The sequence below is a fragment of the Mustela nivalis genome (assembly GCF_964662115.1).
Source record: "Mustela nivalis genome assembly, chromosome: 14".
In the NCBI taxonomy this organism is placed as follows: domain Eukaryota; kingdom Metazoa; phylum Chordata; class Mammalia; order Carnivora; family Mustelidae; genus Mustela; species Mustela nivalis.
The window spans coordinates 6,970,341-6,992,836 of NC_139033.1; the positions used below are offsets into that span (position 1 = coordinate 6,970,341).

Genomic DNA, 22,496 nt, shown 5'->3' on the forward strand with positions numbered 1-22,496 from the left:
TCCAGTTTTTAACAAAAAAGGTTGAGACATGCAAAGAAACAGTAAAATAGGAACCATATACAGGAAGAAAAAGCAGCCAACAGAAACTATACCTGAAGAAGTCCAGACTCTGGATTTAGTAAAGATTTTAGATCAGCTATTACAAGTAAGTTCAAAATATTAAAGGAAAGCAGGTTTAGGAAAATAAAGTTATGAACATAATGTTTAAGTACAAAATACAGATAAATTTTTTAAAATAGAAGTTTGAAAGTTGAAAAGTAGAGTAGTAAACAAATAATTCAGACTTGAGCAAAAAGAAGAATCCACAAACTTAAAATTAATTAAGATTATACCATCTATGAAAAAAAGAAAAACAATGAGAGAAACCCTCCCACCAAAATGAAAAAAATTAACAGTCTCAGAGGCTTATGGAATACCTTCTATGTGGACCAACATAGGCATTATGGGAGTTCCATAAGAGGAGAGAAAGAGGTAGAAGGAATATCTAAAGAAATAATGGCTAAAAATTTCCCAAATACAATGAAAAATAAAAGTTCACCAAACTCCATGAAGGAAAAACTCAAAGATTCACACCTCCACACAACATAAGATAGAATCATGAAAGCAGCAAAAGAAAAAGACTCCTTGTGTTTACTTCTCATTAGAAACCAGGGAGGTCAGAGAGCAGTAGGCTGGCATATTCAAAGTGCTAAAGGAGGAGACTGCCAACCAGTAACTCTATACCCAGCAAAACTATCCTTCAAAATAAGAGAAATTAAATTATGCCAAGATAAACAACAATAAGATAATCAATAACTAGTATACTTGCTCTATAAGAAATACTAAAGGGAATCCTTTAGGCTGAAATACAAGGACACTAGATAGTAACTTAATCCACACTAAGAAGTAAATCAGTAAAGTCATTACAAGGGTAAATGTAAGTGACAGTATAAATGTATTTTTTGTTTGCGACATGTTCTTCTGATTAAAAAGACAACTGCCTTAAGTATAAAATTGTGTTTATAGGATTATAACAAAGACATAATTTGTATGAAATAATATACCAAAAAGGGAGAGGGAAGTTATAATGTAGCAGTTTTAGTATACTATTGAAATTAATTTGGCATTAATACAAACTAGATTGTTTTAAGATCCCTGGACAGTCATTAAGAAAAGAACTTAAAAAGTATACTAAAGAACTTAAAAGAACTTAAAAAGTATACTAAAAGAAACAAAGAAATTAAAATAGTATGCTTTAGAAAAAGATTTAAACACAAAAGGAGGCAGTAATGAAGAAAAAGAAGTACAAAAAAGACCTAAGACATACAGAAAATGGCAAAATGGTAGATATAAATTCTTATCAGTAATTATATTAAATGTAAATGGACTAAGCACTCCAATCAAAAGACAGAGATTGGAGGTTTAAATAAACATGACCTAAGGATATGCTATCTATAAGAGACATACTTTTTTTTTTTTTTAAGTAAACTCTACACCCAACATGGGCTCAAACTTGTGACCTGAGATCAAGAGTCACATGCTGACTGAGCCAGCCAGGTGTCCTAAGACATACACACTTTTTATTTTTAAAGGTTCATTTACTTTATCTGAGAGACACCTCTAGGGGTTTTTGGGAGGGGGTTGGTGGGCAGAGTGTCTTAAGCAGACTCCATGCTGAGCCTGGAGCCCACTGTGAAGCTCATTCTCACAACCCCAGCCAAAACCAAGAGTCAGATGCTCAACCAACTGTGCCACCCAGGCACCCCATGAGACATACATACTTTAGATTCCCATGCACAAATAGATTAAAAGGATGGAAAAAATATACACTATGCAAGCAATATCTGAAAGAGAGCTGAAGTACATATACTAATGCCACTTAAATTTTAGGGGGGAAAAAAAAAGATTACCAGAGACAGAGGATATTTTTATAATGAGGGCCAATCTATCACAAAGACCTAATCATTGTAAACATATATACTTAAAAACAGAGCCCCCAAATACAAGAAGAAAAATGTGACAAAACTGAAGGATGAAATGGACAACTCAACAAACCAGGAGATTCTAATACCCAGTTTGAATAATGGATAGAATAAGTAGAATATCAACAAGGAACTGTAAGAATTAAACAACACACACACATACACACACACACACAGAATTAAACAACACTATAGGGGCACCTGGGTGGCTCAGTGGGTTAAAGCCTCTGCTCTCAGCTCAGGTCATGATCCCAGGGTCCTGGGGTCAAGCCCTGCATCAGGCCCCTGCTCAGCAAGGAGCCTGCTTCCCCCTCTCTCTCTGCCTGCCTCTCTGCCTACTAGCGATCTGTCAAATAAATAAATAAAATCTTTAAAAAAAGAATTAAACTACACTATAAACCAACTAGACATAAGAGACAACCATAGAACATTTTACTCAACAATTTGAGCATTATTCTCAAGTGCAATGGAGCATTCTCCAGGATAGACCATATACTATGCTATAAAACAAATCTAAGTTCAAAAGAACTAAAAAAGTGTACAAAGTATGTTCTTTGACCACAATGAAGTGAAATCATTAACTGATAACAGAAGGAAATCTGGGAAATTAAGTGTGTAGAAATTAAAGAACACGCTAACAAATGTTAGCATGCCAAACCACCAATGGGTCAAAGAAGTTGCAAAAGAAACTAGAAAATACTCTTCAATGAGTGAAAATGAAAATGTAACATACAAAACCTATAAGGCCCAGTGAAAGCAGTACTTAGAGGGAAGTATATACCTATAAACTCATATTTTTAAAAATCTAAAATCCATAGCCTAGCTTACAACTTAAACTAGAAAAAGAAAACTGAACCCAAAGCAAGCAGAAAGAAAAATTACAACAGAAACGAGTGAAATAAAAAGAGAAAACAGAGCAAATAAAAGCTGGTTATTTGAAAAGATGACTAAAACTGACAAAACTTCAGCTAGATTGACCAAAGAGGGGGACAAGGGTTGGGGGGGGTCAGATTACTAAAATCAAGGAAAGAGGCCATCACTATGAACCACAAAAATGAAAAGCATTATAAAGGAATACTATGAACAATTATATGCCAACAAATTAGATAGACTAAATGAAATGGACAAATGCTTTAAAAAAAGAAAAAGGCACACAAAGTACTGAAGTTAACTTATGAAGAAACAGAAAATCTGAACAGCTCTGTAATAAGAAAGAAAACAAAACTCTTCACAAAGAAAAGCCCAGGCCTAGATAGTATCACTGGTGAATTCTAGATGTTTAAAAAGAATTTTTAAAGTGGTTAAAGCTAAATTAAAAGAAATTTTAAAAGAATTCTACCAAATGTTTAAAAAGATTAATGAATAACCAGTAATTCACAAACTCTTCTAAAAAATATAAGGGGGGGGGGCGCTTGGGTGGCTCAGTGGGTTAAAGCCTCTGCCTTCGGCTCAGGTCATGATCCCAGGTCCTGGGATCGAGCCCTGCCTCGGGCTCTCTGCTCAGCAGGGAGCCTGCTTCCTCCCCTCCCTCTCTGCCTGCCTCTCTGCCCATTTGTGATCTCCGTCTGTCAAATACATAAATAAAATCTTTATATAGATATATATATATAGATATATATATATATGAGGGAACATATCTCAATTCATTCTACGAAGCCAGTACTTCTGATACCCAAACCAGACAAAGACTGCACAAGAAAACTACAAACCAATATCCCTGATGAATATACACAAAACTGAATCCAGGAATGTACAAAAAGGGTTATACTTTATGACCACATCAATTTGTCTCAAATACAGGGTCAGCTGAACATACAAACATCAAGGTGATATCTCGGTGCTAGGATGAAGGACCAGAACCACATGCAGTTCTCAAAGATTAACAAGCAACGTAAAATTAAAAAGAGTTCTTTATATTCAAAATAAATCTGTACTGTACAAAAGACTTCAAAGTGGAGTGCCTTTATATAATGTCCCCAAGGAGACCTAAAGTGATATGGATACATATCTGATCAAGATTTTAGGAACATGCTTCAAGATCACCTGCATTTTCCAAGAAGCAGGATGGTATAACAGAAAACGAGTTACAGGGAGCCTGGGTGGCTTAGTCGGTTAAGTGTCTGCCTTTGGCTCAGGTCATGATCCCAGGGATCCCCTATGATCATCCCCCATGATCCCTGGGATCAAGCCCTGCATCGGGCTCCCTGCTCAATAGGTAGCCTGCTTCTCATTCTCTACCACCTGTGCTCTCTACACAGCAAGGAGTCTGCTTCTCCCTCTGCCCCAGCTCCTGCTTTCTCTTTCTCTCTCTATTGTGCACACTCTAATAAATAAAATATTTTAAAAAATAAAATAAAAATTAAATTTAAGGGGTGCCTGGGTGGCTCTGTGGGTTAAGCCACTGCCTTTGGCTCGGGTCGTGATCTCAGGTTCCTGGGATCAAGCCCCACGTCGTCCGGCTCTCTGCTCAGTGGGGAGCCTGCTTCTCTCTGCCTCTCTGCCTGCTTGTGATCTCTCTGTCAAATAAATTTAAAAAATCTTAAAAAAAAATTAAATTAAAGAAAAAAAACAGTTACACTTGTGAAAAAAACAAAACCCCAGACCTCAGATTCTATCGTCCGGTCTTTCACTAGTTAGCTGTGGTATAATGACAAAGTCACTAAGCTTCTCTGTACCGCTTTCATGGGCTTCTTTCCTCCTCACTGGTGGGGAGGAATCAGACATCCTGAAATGTCCATCACAACACCAAAGTCTGACTTTTGGAACATGGTTTTCTCACCCTTAAAAAGTGAATCATCATACCCCACCACCAGCGGAGTGGCTGTGCATCTCAAAGAGCTCAAGAAAAGGACCCTGCAAACAATTGTCTACCCATAGGTCACACAGTACTACAGATCACACTGACAACACTCTAGAAGGCACAAATTCATTATAAAATCATGCTGCTCCAGGGGCACCTGAGTGGCTCAGTCCGTTAGACACCCGACTCTTGATTTCGGCTCAGGATATGGTTTCAGGGTTGTGAGACTGCACCCTGCGTCGGGCTCCCTGCTCCGTGGGGAGTCTGCTTGGATTCTGTCTGCCACTCCCTCCCTCCCCAAGTAGCTCACAAGTGTTGCTGCTCCAATTATTTTGAGGAGTCCATTAGCTTCCTTGTGTTTTAAAAAATAACTTCTGTTAAATCTAGAATGGGTTTCCACTGCTCCATGGCAGCAGAAAGAGGTTAGCTGTGGGGAAGTAAAAATTAGAATCCAAGAATTCAGATAGTTTCAGTGTCAAAATTTCTGATTTTCCATCTCAAGCAAAGTATACTAAGAACAATTATTATTACAACACCTTACTCAACCAAAAGTATGTCAAAGCAATACTGACCCACAGAACAGTCTAATGGCAGATGAAAATTCTGGCTTCCTGTGGGCATGCAAGCTCCAGGTGCAACAAGCCATCACATCAGCAGAGTCATCTTCCCTGTAGGCATGGACACTGTGTATGGCAGCCCTAGCATCAGAAGTTAGGGCAGGTAGCATAATGAAGTACAAGGGTTCCATCACTTTGCTGAACCAAAGTGCCACCCTGTCATGCTGAAGGTGTCACACAGGCTCAAGTCTTCAATGGTTTAGAAACTGAAGAAGTAAGAGGGGCCCTGGAAATCAACCGGAGCAGTTCCATCACAGAAGGGCGATTCCTAGCAGCCCTGGTTGATAAGTGGCTTCTGCAGAGAGCTGAGGTGACCTTCCAAATCAGTCTGATCCACTGCAAAGCCATCTGGCTGTTACAAAGGGCTTCCTCCCTTTGGCTAGTAAAGGGATTCCGCCCATGGCCCTAATTTTGCCTTTCTCAAGAAATCTCTATTCCTTCCTCCACCTGACGGCTTCTCAAGGTGTCTTCTCAAGAAGACACTGTCCTAATTCCCCTTAGTCATTTCACAGGCCTAAATATCACCCATTTCCCTCAACTAACGGTCCTAGGACTAGACTAGTTTCCATACCCCTTATCTTTGAACGTACCTTAATACTTGTGCACATACGGGGTCCCTCTTCAAATGCGGTACCCAGCACAAAACAACACTGCATTTGCAGGCTTCAAGTGCCATGAACAGAAAAATTTATCAGACGCTAATTTGCTGCTTCAATTGTTGTAAATACCCCATCATGGCAACTAAATTAACAACCCACCTTCTACAGTTTATGAAACACTTAAGGCAAACAAGCAAAAATACTATAAACATGCATGGACTTGTCACCCATTTAATAAGATATTACTAGTAAGTTTGAACCCCGGTGCATCTCTAGGTCTGTACCCTCTCCCCTGCCATTGGGGTAACCTGAATTTGGTGTCCATCATTCTTCAGAGTTGTTTTGTTTTTTTGTTTTGCGGGGAGAGGAGAGAGGGAGAGGGAGGGATTGAGAGAGAGAGAGAGAGTGAGAATAAGGGAGGGGCAGAGAGAGAATCTTAAGCAGATTCCACACTTAGCATGGAGCTCCACACAGGGCTCGATCTCACAACCATGAGATCATGACCTGAGCTGAAAAACTGACTGAGCCACCCAGGTGCCCCCATTCTTTAGTTTTTATTGTTGTTATTTTGCTTTTTAAGATTTTATTTATTTATTTGACAGAGATCACAAGTAGGTAGAGAGGCAGGCAGAGAGAGGAGGAAGCAGGCTCCCTGCTGAGCAGAGAGCCCTGATGCGGGGCTCGATCCCAGGACCCTGGGACCATGACCTGAGCCAAAGGCAGAGGCTTTAACCCACTGAGTCACCCAGGCGCCCCTCTAGTTTTTTTTTTTAAACACACAAACTGCAGTTAAAGTCCGTCCCCACTTCTTACTTCTATTCTATTAGTTTTTTAATCTAATTTTAAGTCCCATTTTAAACCCCGGCTCTCCGCACCCACCCCCACATTTTAGAGCATCTTTAAACCCCAATTCTGTCATCTGTTGCATTAACTGCTTCTCCCATGGATAAGTCATCTGCAAAATATGGTCTGTGGGCCTTTACCTCTTAATTATTAAAAAAAAGTTGACCAGGATGGGGCTGAGCCCATGGCAAACCACTAGAGCCCTCCCTGCACACACCCCCTTCGGCTGACATGGATCCATTAAGCAGCCCACCCCGGGCATGGCCACAGCATCAGTTACAAACCCACTTAACCACACTGTCATCCCACACTTCTCCATCTGAGGCCAAAGGGCATCAAGGAAACAAACCCTCATCTGATCACAAGTGGTCAGGCAAGAAAGAATGGGATAATGACTCAGGAACACTGGAGCTCTGGTTTGGACTAGACAGAACACCACCATTTGATTTTTGGCATGTTTGGGCCACAGCTGAGCCTGCCCCGACATGAGTGGTGTCTGTCCATCTGCCCATGCCAGAGCGAGTCTGAGAACTAGGCAGTCATCAAGCGCAGACAGGACCGGACCCACATGAGCTGTGACAGAGCCAGGCACAACTCAAACAGTTCCAGAGCAGAGCACTTCCCTACTAGTCCTCCGGAAGTGAAGGTTAAAGTATCAGAGAAGGGCGAACACACAGAGACCCTAAAGGGTCCTCAAGGGCAGAAAGTGCTCACCAAACCCAGGGCAGCTCACTCTGATCTTGGGATGCCAGGAGCCTTTTTGGTAAACATCATGAAATGTAAGATTTTGTAAATACTATGAAATGTTAACTGGATGAAGACTCAGAGTAGCTAAGAGATCATATAACTGGTAGGCATTATTGCACAGACCAGCGCTTCCCAAAGCATGCTCAGTAGACCAACAACTCCTCAGGGGGCTAATAAGTCACCTTAAAAAAAGGATTCCATGGTCAGATGAATTTGGGGAACACTGGTTTAAAAAAAACAAGCAGAGTTATTTCGCTGAAGAACTTCTGAGAGCTTTTATAGATGGCCAGGTGTTGCTGATCTCTCAGAAGGACGGGAGACACTGTATTCCCCAAACTTATTTGGCTCCTGAACTTTTCCTAAAAAACGGTCTCAAAAGCCTTAGTGCCCTGCAGACGCCACTTGAAAGAACATCTGCGTGGCCTATCGGTGAGCGGGTGAAGAGCTGGACACAAAGACCAGCAATTCTCCTCTGCCAGCCAGATACCTTGTGCATGATCTCTTTCTCCCCCAGGGCAAGGAAGCCACAGACTGGATCCCAAGCCCCACCCCAAGTACAGGACAGTATCTTTAATGCGGGAGTCTAGAACTAGCTACAGGCTGCTTTTTATGAGATGGAGCCACTCAATCAGCAGCAGCATTTTAAGAAAATCCAAATCCAGTGCTCAGTGACTACAAACTAGAAGATCCTAATTAAATTAAACATTCTGGATGAGTTTTCAGGAGATGTACTAAACCATACAGTCCTCAGCCACTTAAAACGAAGGCACTTTTCCATGGGACTTTTAAGAAGTCCCAGATAGATTAGACCTTGAGAACACTGGAAGCAGAAAACAGATTTTTCTATTAGCTTCAAAGAAAATGCCAAGTCACTTTAAATAACATGATCTGAAATTTGTATAACAGGGTTACGGGATGAAAAACGGAGAACAAAAAGTTGATGTTTCGGTACATCATTCCCACTGCTAACCCCTAGATCACAAGGATTATTCTGTGGAAAGCAATATTCAGGATAAAGTTTAAAACCCTGGATAACAAACAATCATCTCTTTGAGGGATTCAGAAAAGCTAGAGGTGAGAATTACTTCCAAAAAGGGATCAGGACTGTACCTACAATTAGATATTAAACGCAGAAATGTGCCAACAATTTCTTTGGCAAACTGGAAAGGGAGGGTGCCTTTGCTCTCTCCTTCTTTTAAAGGGGCACAAAAGTGACAGGCTCTAAGAATGTCTTATAATCCTGGGAGGAAAAAAACCAAAAACAAGAAACAAGACCTAGATAAATTTTCACAATTTTAAAAGCATCTCACTGAAAGGAAAGATAATAGTTTTGATTTCTTATATTATATTAAATCTAACAAGTTTATAAGCTTGAATTTTCCAAAGGCCTAATGGTCTTTCTTTAATACACTAGGATTGGAATGGCCCTACCCAGTAAGAGCCCCACTGAGTGAGCCTCAGCTGTGAGAATTTGCTAATAAAAGTGTCTCCAGCATTTTGCTTTATAGCACCACTGTGAATTGCAGCATTAAAAAAAGGGGGGGGGGGGGAAGCCCTTGGCTCCAAAACTAGCTTTATTAACTCTGCCTGGATTAGGGTTACCAGTGAGGCCCACAACAGAGGGAAACACTCATTGTTCTGGTTACATGTTCACAAATCAAGTCTATTTTGTGAGGACATACCATGTACAGACAGTTCCACATACACTCATTAGCTCGATTTCCTTATTGCCTTTCTCCCCATTCACTCTCGAGCCTGCTCACTTTCGCCACAACCGTGCCATGGATTCTGGTTAAGGTCACCAGTGATCTCCAAGTTGCTAAACCTGGCGGTCATTTCTCAGTCCTACTTGACTAAAGGTGACACTTAATACCGCTGATCACTTTTTCCTCCTCAAAAAGGTTATCCCTTGGTTCCAGGGGACCATGTGTTCTGGGTTTCTTCCCACATCACAGGGAACGCCTTCTCCAACTCCTCATCTTGGCCTCTAACCATGATGTGACAGAGCTCAAATCCTAAGCCCCCTCCATCTACACTCACTTCCCTAATGACCTCATCCAGTTTCCTGGCTTTAAATTAAACCAATGATGTGGGGCACCTGGGTGGCTCAGTTAAGTGTCTAGCTCTTGATTTCAGCTCAGGTCATGATTTCAGGGTTGTGAGATCAAGCCCCACATCAGGATCCATGCTCAGCAAGGTGTCTATTATGAGATCCTCTCTCCCTCTACCTCTTTCCTCAGAAATAAATCTATAAAAATATATACATACCAACGATGTGCTGCTTGCTCCCAAATTTCTCTAGCCTCACATCCCACTACTGATCTCCCCCACTAAACTTTCTCATCTGTCTTACCTTGTCAGTAACAACAATTTCATTGGCCCAGTTGTTCAAGCCCAGTACCTTGGAGTCCCAGTTGATTCCTCTTTCTCTCTCTATACCCAGCCCCATGAGCAGTCCTGACTCGATTCAATGCACTCCAAGCCACCATGTTCTCGTCTGGGTTAGTTCAGTAGCTTTCTCACTGGTCCACTGGTCTCCCTGGTGCATCCTTGTCCCCCTTCACTCTAGTCTCCACATAGCAGCCAAAATGATCCCTCTCAAAAGGTAAATCAGACCTTGTCACTTCTCAGCTCAAAACACTTGAATGGCCTCCGACCTCTTTTAGAATAAAAGTTCAGGTTCTTTTAATGGATTTAAGTGCCTTTTCCCACTTTAACTATTTCTTCTTCCTTTTCTCCCCATCTGTTCTTCATACCCTCACCTCTATTGGTTTCTCATCGATGCTCTAACAAATTACCACAAATTTAGTGGCTAAGAACAATATAAGTGTATTTTTTTATGGTTCTGGAGACCAGAAGTCTAAAAACCAAAGTACAGGTGGCAGGGCTGCATTCCTTCTGGAGGCTTTGGGGGAAAACCTGTTTCTGTCTCTTTTCTAGCCTCTAGAGGCCACATTACATTCCTTGATTTTGTGGCCCCTTCCCTCATTTTCAAAGCCAGCAACACAGCATCTTAGCTTTGACCTCCAGCCTCCCTCTCATTAAGGAGCTTTGTAATTACATGGAGACACTTGGATCATCCATGATAACCACCCCATCTCAAGGTCCTTAACTTCCTCACATCTGCAAAGGCCCAATACCATAAGAGGTAACATCTGCACAGGTTCTGAGGTCTAGGGCATGGACCTTTTGGGTAAGAGGCATTATTCCACCTACCACATCCTAGGCACTCTGACCTTCCTGCTATTTCTCAAGCGTAACAGGTGCGCTCCACCTCTAAGCCTCTCCGCTTCCTACTCGCCTCTGCCAAAGACCTGCGTAGCTTCATTCTTCCCTCCTTTAGGTGTTTGCCCAAAGGTCACTCTCTCTGTGAAGTCTTCCACATCACCTCTGTGGGCTTAGAGTTTCTCCATAGCACTTTCTACCATCTGAAACACACACTGCTTAACTGTGTGCTTCCTGCATAGAGAGTAAGCTCTGAGAAGGGAGTTTATGTTCTGTTCTCTGCTGCACTGTTCCAGACTCGTGCACGGCACACAGCAGGCCCCGTGAATAGCTGAATGACGTGGAAAAGTCCAACTTTTAAAAATTCAACACTTAGGGGCACCTAGGTGGCTCAGTGGGTTAAGGCCTCTGCCTTCTGCTCAGGTAGCGATCTCAGGGTCCTGGGATCGAGTCCCACATCGGGCTCTCTACTCAATAGGGAGCCTGCTTCACTTCCTCTCTCTCTGCCTGTCTCTCTGCCTACTTGTGATCTTTGTCTGTCAAATAAATAAAATATTTTTTTTTTAAATTCAACACTTAAATTGCAATGCTTTTCACTGTTCAGCTTCCTGCATCAACTGCCCTCAAAAGGCTCAGACTTTCTTATTAAATACTACTTTTTGCTGTTTTTCCTTCTTGTAAACTTTTTTAATGATAGACCACTTCAAGCACACAAAAAATGAAGCAAGCAGTGTAAACAACCTCACGTCCCCAGGACTCAGTTCAAATAATTATCGAGGCGCTGCCATTCTTCTCTCATCTAGCTCTGTCTTCTCTCCCAGAGTGGCTGCTTTTGTCACCCCATTTTTCAGTTTTTTAAAAAGATCTATTCATTTATTGGAGAGCGCGCATGCATGCGAGCAACCAAGAGCACATGAGCAGGAGGGCCAGAGGAAGAGGCAGAGAGAGTTTCAAGCAGGCACGTGTTTCCCTTGGAGATGGAGTCAGGTGGCAAAGCAGAGAGAGAAGAATGAAAGAAACCCTGCCAGCAGTTACCTTTTCAGAGTTAGGTCGGCTACTGGCCGGGGAGGGAGGGCAGCACCTGACTAGAGATTTCCAACTTTAAAGACTTCATTAGGGCACCTGGGTGGCTCAGTGGGTTAAGCCGCTGCCTTCGGCTCAGGTCATGATCTCGAGTTCCCGAGATCGAGCCCCACATCGGGCTCTCTGCTCAGCAGGGAGCCTGCTTCCTCCTCTCGCTCTCTGCCTGCCTCTCTGCCTACTTGTGATCTCTCTCTGTCAAATAAATAAATAAAATCTTAAAAAAAAAAAAAAAAGACTTCATGAAGATCTTCAGCTAAATAAAACCTCAGATTTTACTTGCTTCTATTTGGAGATCATAAGATCACATTTTCCTTAAAACCTAGAGCCTACTTAAAAACTTGAAATACTGGGGTGCCTGGGTGGCCCAGTTGAATCTGATTTCTGATTCAAGCTCAGGTCTTGAGCTCAGGGTTGTGAGTTCAAGCCCTGTGTTGGGCTCTACACAAATGGAGCCTACTTAAGAAAAAAAAAAAAAAACCAACAAAAAATATCATAATCTAATAGAGTGGGCTTTAGTTCCAGATTTATTTTGGTAACACCTACTCCTTGTTTGTCAATTTTACCATTCATCTTAAGTTTTTAACCTCCAGCTCTACCCCATTTTTCTTCATTGCTTCCTTTATGCACATTTTTCTACTTCTTACTTGAAAAATGTGACATTGTTACCTATACAGCTAGATTTCTAAAGTTATACTTTAGGAAACAGACATAAAATGTGAAACAAATGAAAATTAAAATAAGACAAAATCATAGAGATGAAAACAGACTGGTGGTGCAAAGGACTAGGGATGGGGTAGGGGCAGAGATGGCCGGCCCATAAGAGGGGTCACAAAAGATCCTTGTGATGAATGTTGTGTAGTTTTACTGTGTGGCCACATAAATCCACACCTGTGGTAAAACTGGGCAGAACGAAATACATTCAAAACAAGTGTATGTAAAGCTAATGAAATCAGAGTTAAGCTCTATGGACTGTACTAATGTCAGTTTCCTGGCTTTGATATTACTCTGTATCCAAGATATCGCCAAATGAGAGAACTGGGAGAAGAGAACACAGGACCTCTCCAGACTATCTTTTGCAACTACCCATGAATTTTTAATTATTTTTTAAGGTTTTAACAATCACTCTTAGTAAATCCTAAAACCATTACTTCTCCGAATTACAATTCCTATTGTAATATAACAGCAGACTTACTCTTCCAATTAAAAAAATATTGTAATTTTGAACTCAACAATTTTGGAATTGTTATCTGCTTAAAAACATTGTCTTTTAGAGTACCAGGAACTCTGTGGGCATACACACACACAAAACCATAAAAATAGAAGTAGCAAAATGATAAAGCTGTTCAATGAATCGCCCAATGCATAACTTTGCTTACTAAAAGCCACACTGTTTTTTAAGACATTTCAGCATGAAACACTCCCACAGGGACACTAAATCCCGCAAGAGACAACTATCGATAGCAAGGAGCTAGGAAGGTCAGCATCAGAAGTACACAAGGACCACAAACAATGCAGTGGGACTTTAGTTCTGAAAGCTTAAAACCTACAAAGCAGAAAACAAAGGGATGCAGAAAGGAGACAAAGAGTAAAATCACTTCTCCAGCATACTTTGTGGCATAATTAAATCTCAAGAAGTCCTTCCCAATCCAGGTTCCTTACTGTTAGTCAGTTACCAATTTGGCATAAAGATCTAAGCAAACAAGTTTTCTCCAGGGCACGCATATAGTTCATGGTGCCAATTCTACTATAACTGGCCCAATTTCACTAAAATCCCAAGGCGGCTTGATTAAAAGAGAAGAGAGAGACAGAGGGACAGACAGAGCAAGCCCCCTCTAAAAATCAAATCATACAGCAGCAGGACATTTCACTCAACAGAAGGACTTTTCCCCGGTTTTAAAAGTAAAAACACCACAAGAAACAAATGAAAATGCTACTGATTTTTATTACGTGGTGCTTGTACTCTAATGCTTGAAAAAACAAAGCCAATTCTAAGCATTACCAGCCATCCATTGTCTTCTTCATGCAAAGGCACTATTAAAAAAAAAAAAAAAAATCCTGGCTTCATAGATCAGAGCCACCTTAGGGGTTCTGTTTTAAGAATATTTTCATGCTTATATGTATGCTCTAAAAATTAGGCTGAAACGAAAAACAAAAAACAAATCCAACTGGCCAAAGAGGGAAAAATTCTGGTGGACAATTGGACCACTGTGTTGCAAATTAAACCGTTCACACCTGCAGAATAATCTCACCAGCATGACCAATCTATCCTGAAATGCAGCCCCCTTGTACCAAAAGGGGAATCTCTTCTTCCACTAGATCCTATCTTTCACTGATAAACTCTTTGGATGAGAAAACCAGCAGCAGATGTGAAAGCCACATGGCCCTCGACAAAGCAGGAGAGCAAAAAGCAGTGTTAAAAGAAAGGATTCCTTAAACAGCAGCTCCCTATCAAGAATGAAGATTTTATCATCTAATGCTGACTTTGTGGAAAGCAGCTAGCTATTAGACCCTGTTCCAAGACTCCGGCTAACAGCATCAGGCTGAAATCCAGGAGTTGGACTCATTTAGCTATACCCTTGTTTTCGACTCTTGGGAACAGGGCCAAAGTGTAAAGTTAGAATAGAACAAATCCAATTTCCAAGGGAAAGAAGAAGACAATATAGGTACTCTTGCTTAATGCACTTGATAGGCTTTGAGCACGGTTTACATTTCAGTACATTTTTATTTAGTGAATTTTAGCCTTAGAATAATTTTTTCCATTATTTCCTGAAGACTCCAGACTCTGCATTAAAAAAATACTTGCTAACACCCCCACTTAATATTGTGGCAATCAAGAATACTAAAAACTTGGGGCACCTGGGTGGCTCAGTCGGTTAAGCGTCTGCTTTTGGCTCAGGTCATGATCCCAGGATTCTGGGATCAAGTCCTGTATCGGGCTCCCTACTGCTCCCCCTGCTTGTGCTTCCTCCATCAAATAAACAAATAAAACCTAAACAAAACAAACAAAAAAAAAATACTAAAAGCTCTTTCAAATTCCTATCTAGGTAGAAAATTTTGATTAAGCAAACTGCTTCATATAGTATAAAATCAGAAACTTTTTAAAATTGTCCTGTATTTTGTGTGACTTCATTGAACTGCCAGAGGTACAGCAAGCTCTAGAGTCTACATTTGGCTACAGTTTGTACCTCTCAAACCGCCTTCATCTTTTTAACTTCACATTTTTGAAAATTTAACAAATGTTTTATATTTATTTTTTGAGCAATCTCTATACCCAACCTGGGGCTCACACTCACAACCCCAAGATCAAGAGCTACATGCTCCTCTGACTGAGCCAGTCAGGCCCCCCTAGAATGTTAGTACACAATTCTGGTACCATTCCATTTCACTGATCCCTTTCCTTTAAGGATGTGGACATTTGTGTAAAAGGCAGTCTGGAATCTGGGGACAGGAAATGGTAGCCACTAGACAAATTAAGTCTTTGGGAGTTATAGACAATGAATACTCTAGTCTCCTCCGGGGAATACAGGTGTCCATGAAAACCAAAAGGTCAGCAATCATACATTCAACTTATAAGAAATTATACACTTCACCCATTATACTCTCTACCAAAAAGAAGTGAAAAAGAGACTTAATTTAATAGGATAAACCCTAGCCTCTCAAAGTGTGGTCAAAGCCACACAGGTATTACCTGGTTAGAAATGCAGAATATCAGGCCCAACCACAGACTTCCTGAGTCCAAATTTGCATTTTATCAAGATCTCCTGTGATACATGTATAGGGTCAAGTGTGGCCTGGACGGTATGTGCCACCATGCTGCCCCATGGGTATATGCCCCAGAACAAGCAGTAGATAGGGACCACAGATCTGCAATTCCCTCAGGGGGTGTCTGTTCTCATGTGCCTTGCACCTCACTGAGTGGAATTCTTGTCTTTAAAGGGTCATTTGGACAATACGCGTAACACATGACTTCACTGTTTGTCCCCAAGCTGACCCTCAGCTCCCCACCTAATGACCGCCTTGATTTAACCAAGGGCTGGCATCTTTGCATTAATGCTGAGGACATTAACAGCTCAGGCTAGCTCTATAAAGGCCGAGCAGAGCTGTCAGCCACAGGGCGACCGTAACTCAGGCGGCAGGGAGAACAGAGCTCTTGAACAGATGGCCACAAGAAGATAAACACCAAGTGGTGCTGAGGAACCGAATCCTTCCAGTTCAAGGTTGCTTTCCCTCACGGAAAGTTGCCATCACTTCATTAATTCTTTAAACTTTGCAATTCTGACAAGTCCATCTCTGTTACCCAAGAGCTGCCTACTCTTGCATCACAAGTAGAAGGAAATCTGGAATCTAAGTTTACTTATCACTTACCTGTGCACACCGTCCTAGTTCTTTCCTGTCCAGATACTGAAATATATTGATTGCCAGTTCATAAGGCAGTTGGATATCAAAGAAGGGCACATCATCCATTTCATTCTGAGGACAAAGAGAAAAAACAAGTTTACAATTTGGAGGTCTTCAAAGGGCAAGAGATAGTCTTAGGCAGGAGTGAGAGAGGTGCTGTTGTCCCGGGGGAGCCCCGTATTCTCACTACCCCTCGGAATAGTCACAGAACCCCAGAGCCACTCCGAATTCTCCCTGCCACAAGCCCACCCTTCTCACATCCACTCAGAAAATCCACAAGACTGTTTCCCATAATACTTCGAAGAGCAGCAGGGGCGCCAGACCATAATCGGGGGTATGCCACAGGAAGCAGCACAAAGGCTGCGGAAAGCTTCTTGGCCTTTGAGGAAAGCTGAGTGGTGGGCAGCCAAGAAAGTGAGCCTTGAAGTCAGAGGGCCACTGGTTCCCCCAGGGCACCTCCTCCTAAACCCAGCCTGGGAGGTCAGTGAGCCCGCACAGTCAGAGAAATGCTGACCTAGGTCACTAAAGTGTTTTCATCAGGAAAAGAACATGGCAATGAAGATGAGCAAGAAGCAAACAAACGAAACGCTCCTTTCTAATGAGGTGAGCACCACCTCCCCTTGGCCACTGCAGAAACACACGGTTTCCTGATGCACTCAGGGGCCCACACTGGTTAACCTGAGTGAGCCCAGTGCAAACAAAGCAGTTCTTCTTCGGTGTCATTTATTAATGTGGAGAAATTAGAGCTCGCCTGCCTTTGGATAAGCAATTACGGATGAGGTAACAGGCTTTATTGGAGAGATAAGGCTGTCATGACGATCCTGGTTGCACAAAGAAACAGGAGTGCGAAGCAGAAAGAAAGCCAAGTGTGTATATGTGCTTTTCTGTTCCCAAATCCACCTGCTAAAGCTCCCTTTTGCATGGATTCCTGCAAAGTTAGGGAAAGCAGCCTGTTTGTCTCCATGGAACTTCCTCAGTAAAATTCATTTTTAATAAGCTTTGGCTGACATCAGTGACTTACAGGATGCAAGCAAATTATTAATTCACCATTCAAATACAACAGTCCTATACCGCAAGGCTCCAGTCTGAAAATTGAAAATAGTCTCAGCACTCTTTTTTTAAAAGATTTTATTTATTTATTTGATAGAGATCACAAGTAGGCAGAGAGGCAGGTAGAGAGAGAGGGGAGAAGTAGGCTTCCTGCTGAGCAGAAAAGCCAATGCAGGGCTCGATCCTAGGACCCTGAGATCATGACCTGAGCCAAAGGCAGAGGCTTAACCCACTGAGCCCCCCAGGAACCCCTAGTCTCAGCGTTCTTAAGGGAGTGTGAGCACTGATTTATCACCTACCAAGATCCAGGGTAAAGATTTTTCTGGAATCATTTTTCTATTCCTTAAGGAGTCTCAAAGCTAAGAAGATAAAGCAAGGCATAAGAAGATGTATTCAACTTTGCAAAAACAGCACAAGGCTAAGTATGAGAGCCAAAAGGGATCTCTGGAGGGAAAAAGAGCAAGAGTTAACAGTTCTCATGGGCAAAGACAGTACAGAATGTTAAACTGGCAAAGAAATGTTGGCCATGCCAGGGGGTGGGGGGCAAAAAAAAATCTGCAAGTATAATCATAAGGCAAAAGTGTCCCTGCCCAAAAAAATGACGGAAAGTCTTAGTCTAATGTCAGGCTAGGTCACCTCTTACAACTAATTGGCTTCATTCACGGAGGAAAAGAGGCAGCACTTTCTTACTTGGCCCAGATATAACCTGAGACTCCTTAACACAGCCATGGTGCGGGGAGAGGGGTGCCACCCACCACCAGCTGAGGAAAGCCACACACAATACCAAACTATCGTTTGTGACCTTGGACTTCCTTCTGCTTTCTCTTTTGGATTATTTGACTATGGTGAGGTAAAGAAGCTTATTTTACCTGCTTGGTAGAGAAATAAGAACATTCCTGCTCTTCAAGCAAAGAAAAGCTTGCACTCGTGCGAAGTGAACTCAGATCTAGCTTCTACACTGTTAGAGACAGCAGGCACTGCTTTCTTCAATCAGTCCCCGCTTTAGGACTATTAACTGGTTTCTGGACGGCACTACTGTAACAAAGCAAGAGAAATCACCTTTATTTTTAGTTACTCTGGTGTAGAAAGTTCACCAGACTTGTGGTGGCAGTAGCCTTCCCTCTTTTGCCCATTCAGATGGCAGATTCTCTATTCTCAACCTGGAACACAGTGCAGCAGAACCACAGCAGAACCACACCCTGCCACCACCCTCTTTGATCCCAACCGCCATGACCTCCAGGTTGGAGGTTCAGAACAAAGATTTAAACGGCTAATCCTGTTCCACCACCTGACTAGCCCTGTAACCAGGCTAAATACCTCTGGGCCTCAGCTTCCTCATCTGTAAAAGAGAGGGAATGCCTACTCACAGGGCAGTTACAAGAATAAAATGAAATACACAGAAAGGGTATGGGGCAAGTACCAGGGCAAAGTGCACAATAACTGAACGATACTGCTATATTCTTTCCTGGAGTGGCACTTTGGCTCCCTTTTTCCCCTTCAACAAATATTTGTTGATTAGGTCCACATTTTAGGTGACTCCTCTACCAGCTTGTTTACACGGAGAGTTTTGTCTCCCCCGTCCTACTAGAAGCAGAGGACAGCTGGCGACAGCAGAGAGGGGATGGCACGGTGGAGGCAAAATCACTCAGCAGTCTCAACAATGGGGAGTGTCCATACCATAGATCTTTTTCAAGAGAACCATTCAAAGAGAATCAGCAATTTTAAGATGCTATACCATGATAACAACTAAAAAAGGATTGCTCTAGTGCACAGTGAAGGAAAAGGAGACAGCCACAGGGTGCAAAAGACCAGTCAGGGGTGTTACGGTCCCCATACCAACAAATGATCTCAAATGCCACGCTGGTCTCATTGCTAATGTACCAGTTGTGATGAGTCTTGAGAATTTGTCAGTTTTGGGGGACAATGGTTTCAAAGCATTGAATTAGGTAAACACCAACATTACAAAGTCAAACTTTTAAAATCATTATGCCCTTTGAATTACATCCAACCTCCAAAATGACTGTCGATCCCTAACAAATCAAGTTCCAGACTCCTGTAAATGACCTTTCCAGTTGCTGCCAGTGGTTGGGGAGTGGCAGGGAAAAAAAAGAAACCAATGTGATAAGGGAAGGTCCACTTCTTTAGACCTATGTAGACCTACAAGGTCAGGAAACCGAAGGCTGAAGTTTTACGTTGCACACTTGGAATCTCTTTGGCAAGACTTTTGATCACTGGTTCTTACAGCAGATGCTGCAGTGGATCACTCAGATTCCCCCTCGGGGTCCACGACACTCACCGCCCCAAATGCTCAGAATGACGCCTGCTCTTGGTTGATGGGCTCACCCCTTCCTAAGCACTACCTTGGTCAAACAAGCTGCCTCATCCAGTCACATCCCCCACTGGAGGGCAGCCTGCATCCAGTGACTAGTCAATAACTAGGTACAAAGGCTTGTCCCCGGTGCCTCAATTCAGGACTTCTCAGGAAGGCCAACCTGCTAAACTACGTGCAGGCAAAACTTCATCCCAGAGTGTGTTTCATGAAAAATCCAACCCGATTTCCTGAAGCAAGAGATGTGATACAAGACAGTCCTATATTCAGCACATTCCCAAAGATTCTGATGTGCAACTCTGGATACAGGAGTCTAGCTCTAGCTAACCTACTTCCCTTTCCTCCACTCAAGGAGGTGGAATGATGTTAGAATGACATTATTAGACCAAGAGACAGAACAAAGTAGAGTCAAAGTCAAATAAGTCATTCATAAACGTCACTTTGTTATTAGTAATGGATCACTTGAGAAATACCTTATAAAAGACAGAGAGCATTATGAGCATACTTGACCCTGGGGTGGAAATGTAATTCTTTTACAGGTACCCAGGATTTGACAAGGATGTGGAGCCACATCCTGGACAGAGGTGCTAGCCCAGTAACCACGCACATGCTAACAGTGGGGCTTGAGCACTCCCACCTGGCCCTTCTCACAGCTCATAAATAGAAGTAAACAATATACCTGCTGCAAGTGTGCGGAGAAGTACCTTATCGTCTAAAGGGTGCTATCGGAGTTCCACCTAGGCCACTCTGAAGCACACAGCCATCTGAAATGTTCCAGGCTACATGAACCAGTTCTGATTTCTATGGATTTAAAGACCTGGAAATGGAGAGGTGGACGACTCAGAAACAAATTCCAAGAATGAAGGAAGGAAACTAAAGAAACTGGAAACAGTAACATAGAAAAACCTGGTCACACTACAAAAATATCAGTAAGACTATGTTTAGAGAATCACTTTGCACCAATTTTATAGCCCAAGAATTGTGAGACTGGCTAATAATGCTATGGAAAACTAAGACATTAAAGTATTAACATGGCTTCAAAAGTGAGGAGAAACACCATTTTGATAAAATACTACCTGGCTTTTCATTTTTCAATGGCTCCATTATGATTCTTTACCATGATGGGGTCTTTTGTCCCATATTATATATCAAGACCATCTGTGGAGTTTTAAAAAAAAAAAGTCCCCAATTGCCTGTTACCCCAAATTTCCAGGGGTGGGGCTCAAGCATCTCTTCCTCAGGGATCTTCAGGCACACTACAAATGGAGAACCACAGCCCTAAATCATAGGTGAATTAAGAAAAGAGACCAAAAAAAAAACCAACGACAACAACAAAAAAAAAACAACAAAAAACACCACACAAACCCCACAAAGAGGTCATGTTACTTTGTTAATTCAAAGTCAGTGAATACTAGATTTTCCCAAAGTCTGCTGGACTTACTCCAAAAATGCTAAAAGAAATTGCAAATGGATCCATCCCCAGGGAGGCTGATTTGTCCTCCTATGTGCTAATGTAAGACTAATTCTGTAAATGGATTGGTTTTGTGCCTTACTGTTAGAAATTTAATCTGTCTTCTCTTGTTGAGTAGAAGAAGGGATAATTACTAAGAGCCAAATCAGTGAAAAGTGAAGAAACGGCCTCAAGGTTTGTTCCCAATGTACATCTCCAGGGCAAAGGGAACATGAAAGCTCTCTCTAGGTGGTGTTTTAAGAAACCGAGAAAGGCACCTCGAACATGCAATAGACATGCAAGAGTATTTCTGCTAAATCTGGCTGAAAGGAGACCATTTTGTAAAGGAATTTATCTCAATTTTCTCTACATACTACAAAAGCGGAGCAGAGCAGACCCAGGCAATCTCAATCAGAAAAAATTCCAGTTTCACCTGAGTCTTGAGGAAAAAAACCTGGTTGATGGGGGCAAGGTCTGAAACAATCAAGATAAATATGAATTCATTCACAATCCCAAATTCATCTCAAAACAGGTATTTTTTAAAAAGATGACAGAAGGGGCAACTAGGTGGCTGAGTGGGTTAAAGCCTCTGCCTTCTGCTTGGGTCGTGATCCCAGGGTCCTGGGATCGAGCTCCGCATCAGGGTCTCTGCTCGGCAGAGCCTGCCTCCTCCTCCTCTCTCTCCCTCTGCCTGCCTCCTCCTCCTCTCTCTGCCTCTCTCTCTCTCTGCCTGCCTCTCTACCTACTTGTGATCTCTGTCTGTCAAATAAAACAACAACAACAAAAAAAAAAAACTTAAAAAAAAAAAAAAAAGATGACAGAAGAACACCAAAACGTTAACAGCTCAGCCTCTGACCAATGGCATTACAACAATTTTTTTCTTCTGAATTCCCTGAGAATTTTTACAGTAAGTGGTATTTCACACACACCAAAAAAAAAAACCCAAAACATTTTTGAAATAAGGTGTCTATGTTCAAAACACGATCTGAAATCAGGGTCATTCCAGATCCCACGGGGAGAAGAGGTGCTGTTGGAAAATGTGTAAGAAATTATGTCTAGGGGCGCCTAGGTGGCTTGGGTCAAGGTCCGGAGGTCCTGGGATGGATCCCTGCGTTGGACTTTCTGCTCTGCGGGGAGCCTGCTTCCTCCTCTCTCTCTCTGCCTGCCTCTCTGCCTACTTGTGATCTCTGTCAAATAAATAAATAAAATCTTAAAAAAAAAAATATGTCTACATCCAAGGAGCTAAAATCTTTTCTAGAGAGAAGTTTGTCATTTAAAAGAGCATAAAGATGGGAGACTACAAAATGCAACATACACGGTCCCCTAACGTATTCTAAAGTTCATTAGTAAGTCAGATATTTAGAACTTGGAAATCATTTCTGCAGAGAGGCAAT

General features: G+C 42.0%; 1 protein-coding gene across 1 annotated transcript in view; it reads right to left on the reverse strand.

Moving 5' to 3' along the window:
* The window catches only part of FBXW8 (F-box and WD repeat domain containing 8), a 126,638-nt gene that overhangs the window by 94,119 nt on the left and 10,023 nt on the right, over nucleotides 1-22,496 (reverse strand). The window contains exon 2 of the mRNA XM_082699777.1: nucleotides 16,241-16,345. Coding sequence (XP_082555903.1) covers nucleotides 16,241-16,345 — 105 coding nt within the window. The remainder of the gene's footprint in view (nucleotides 1-16,240; nucleotides 16,346-22,496) is intronic.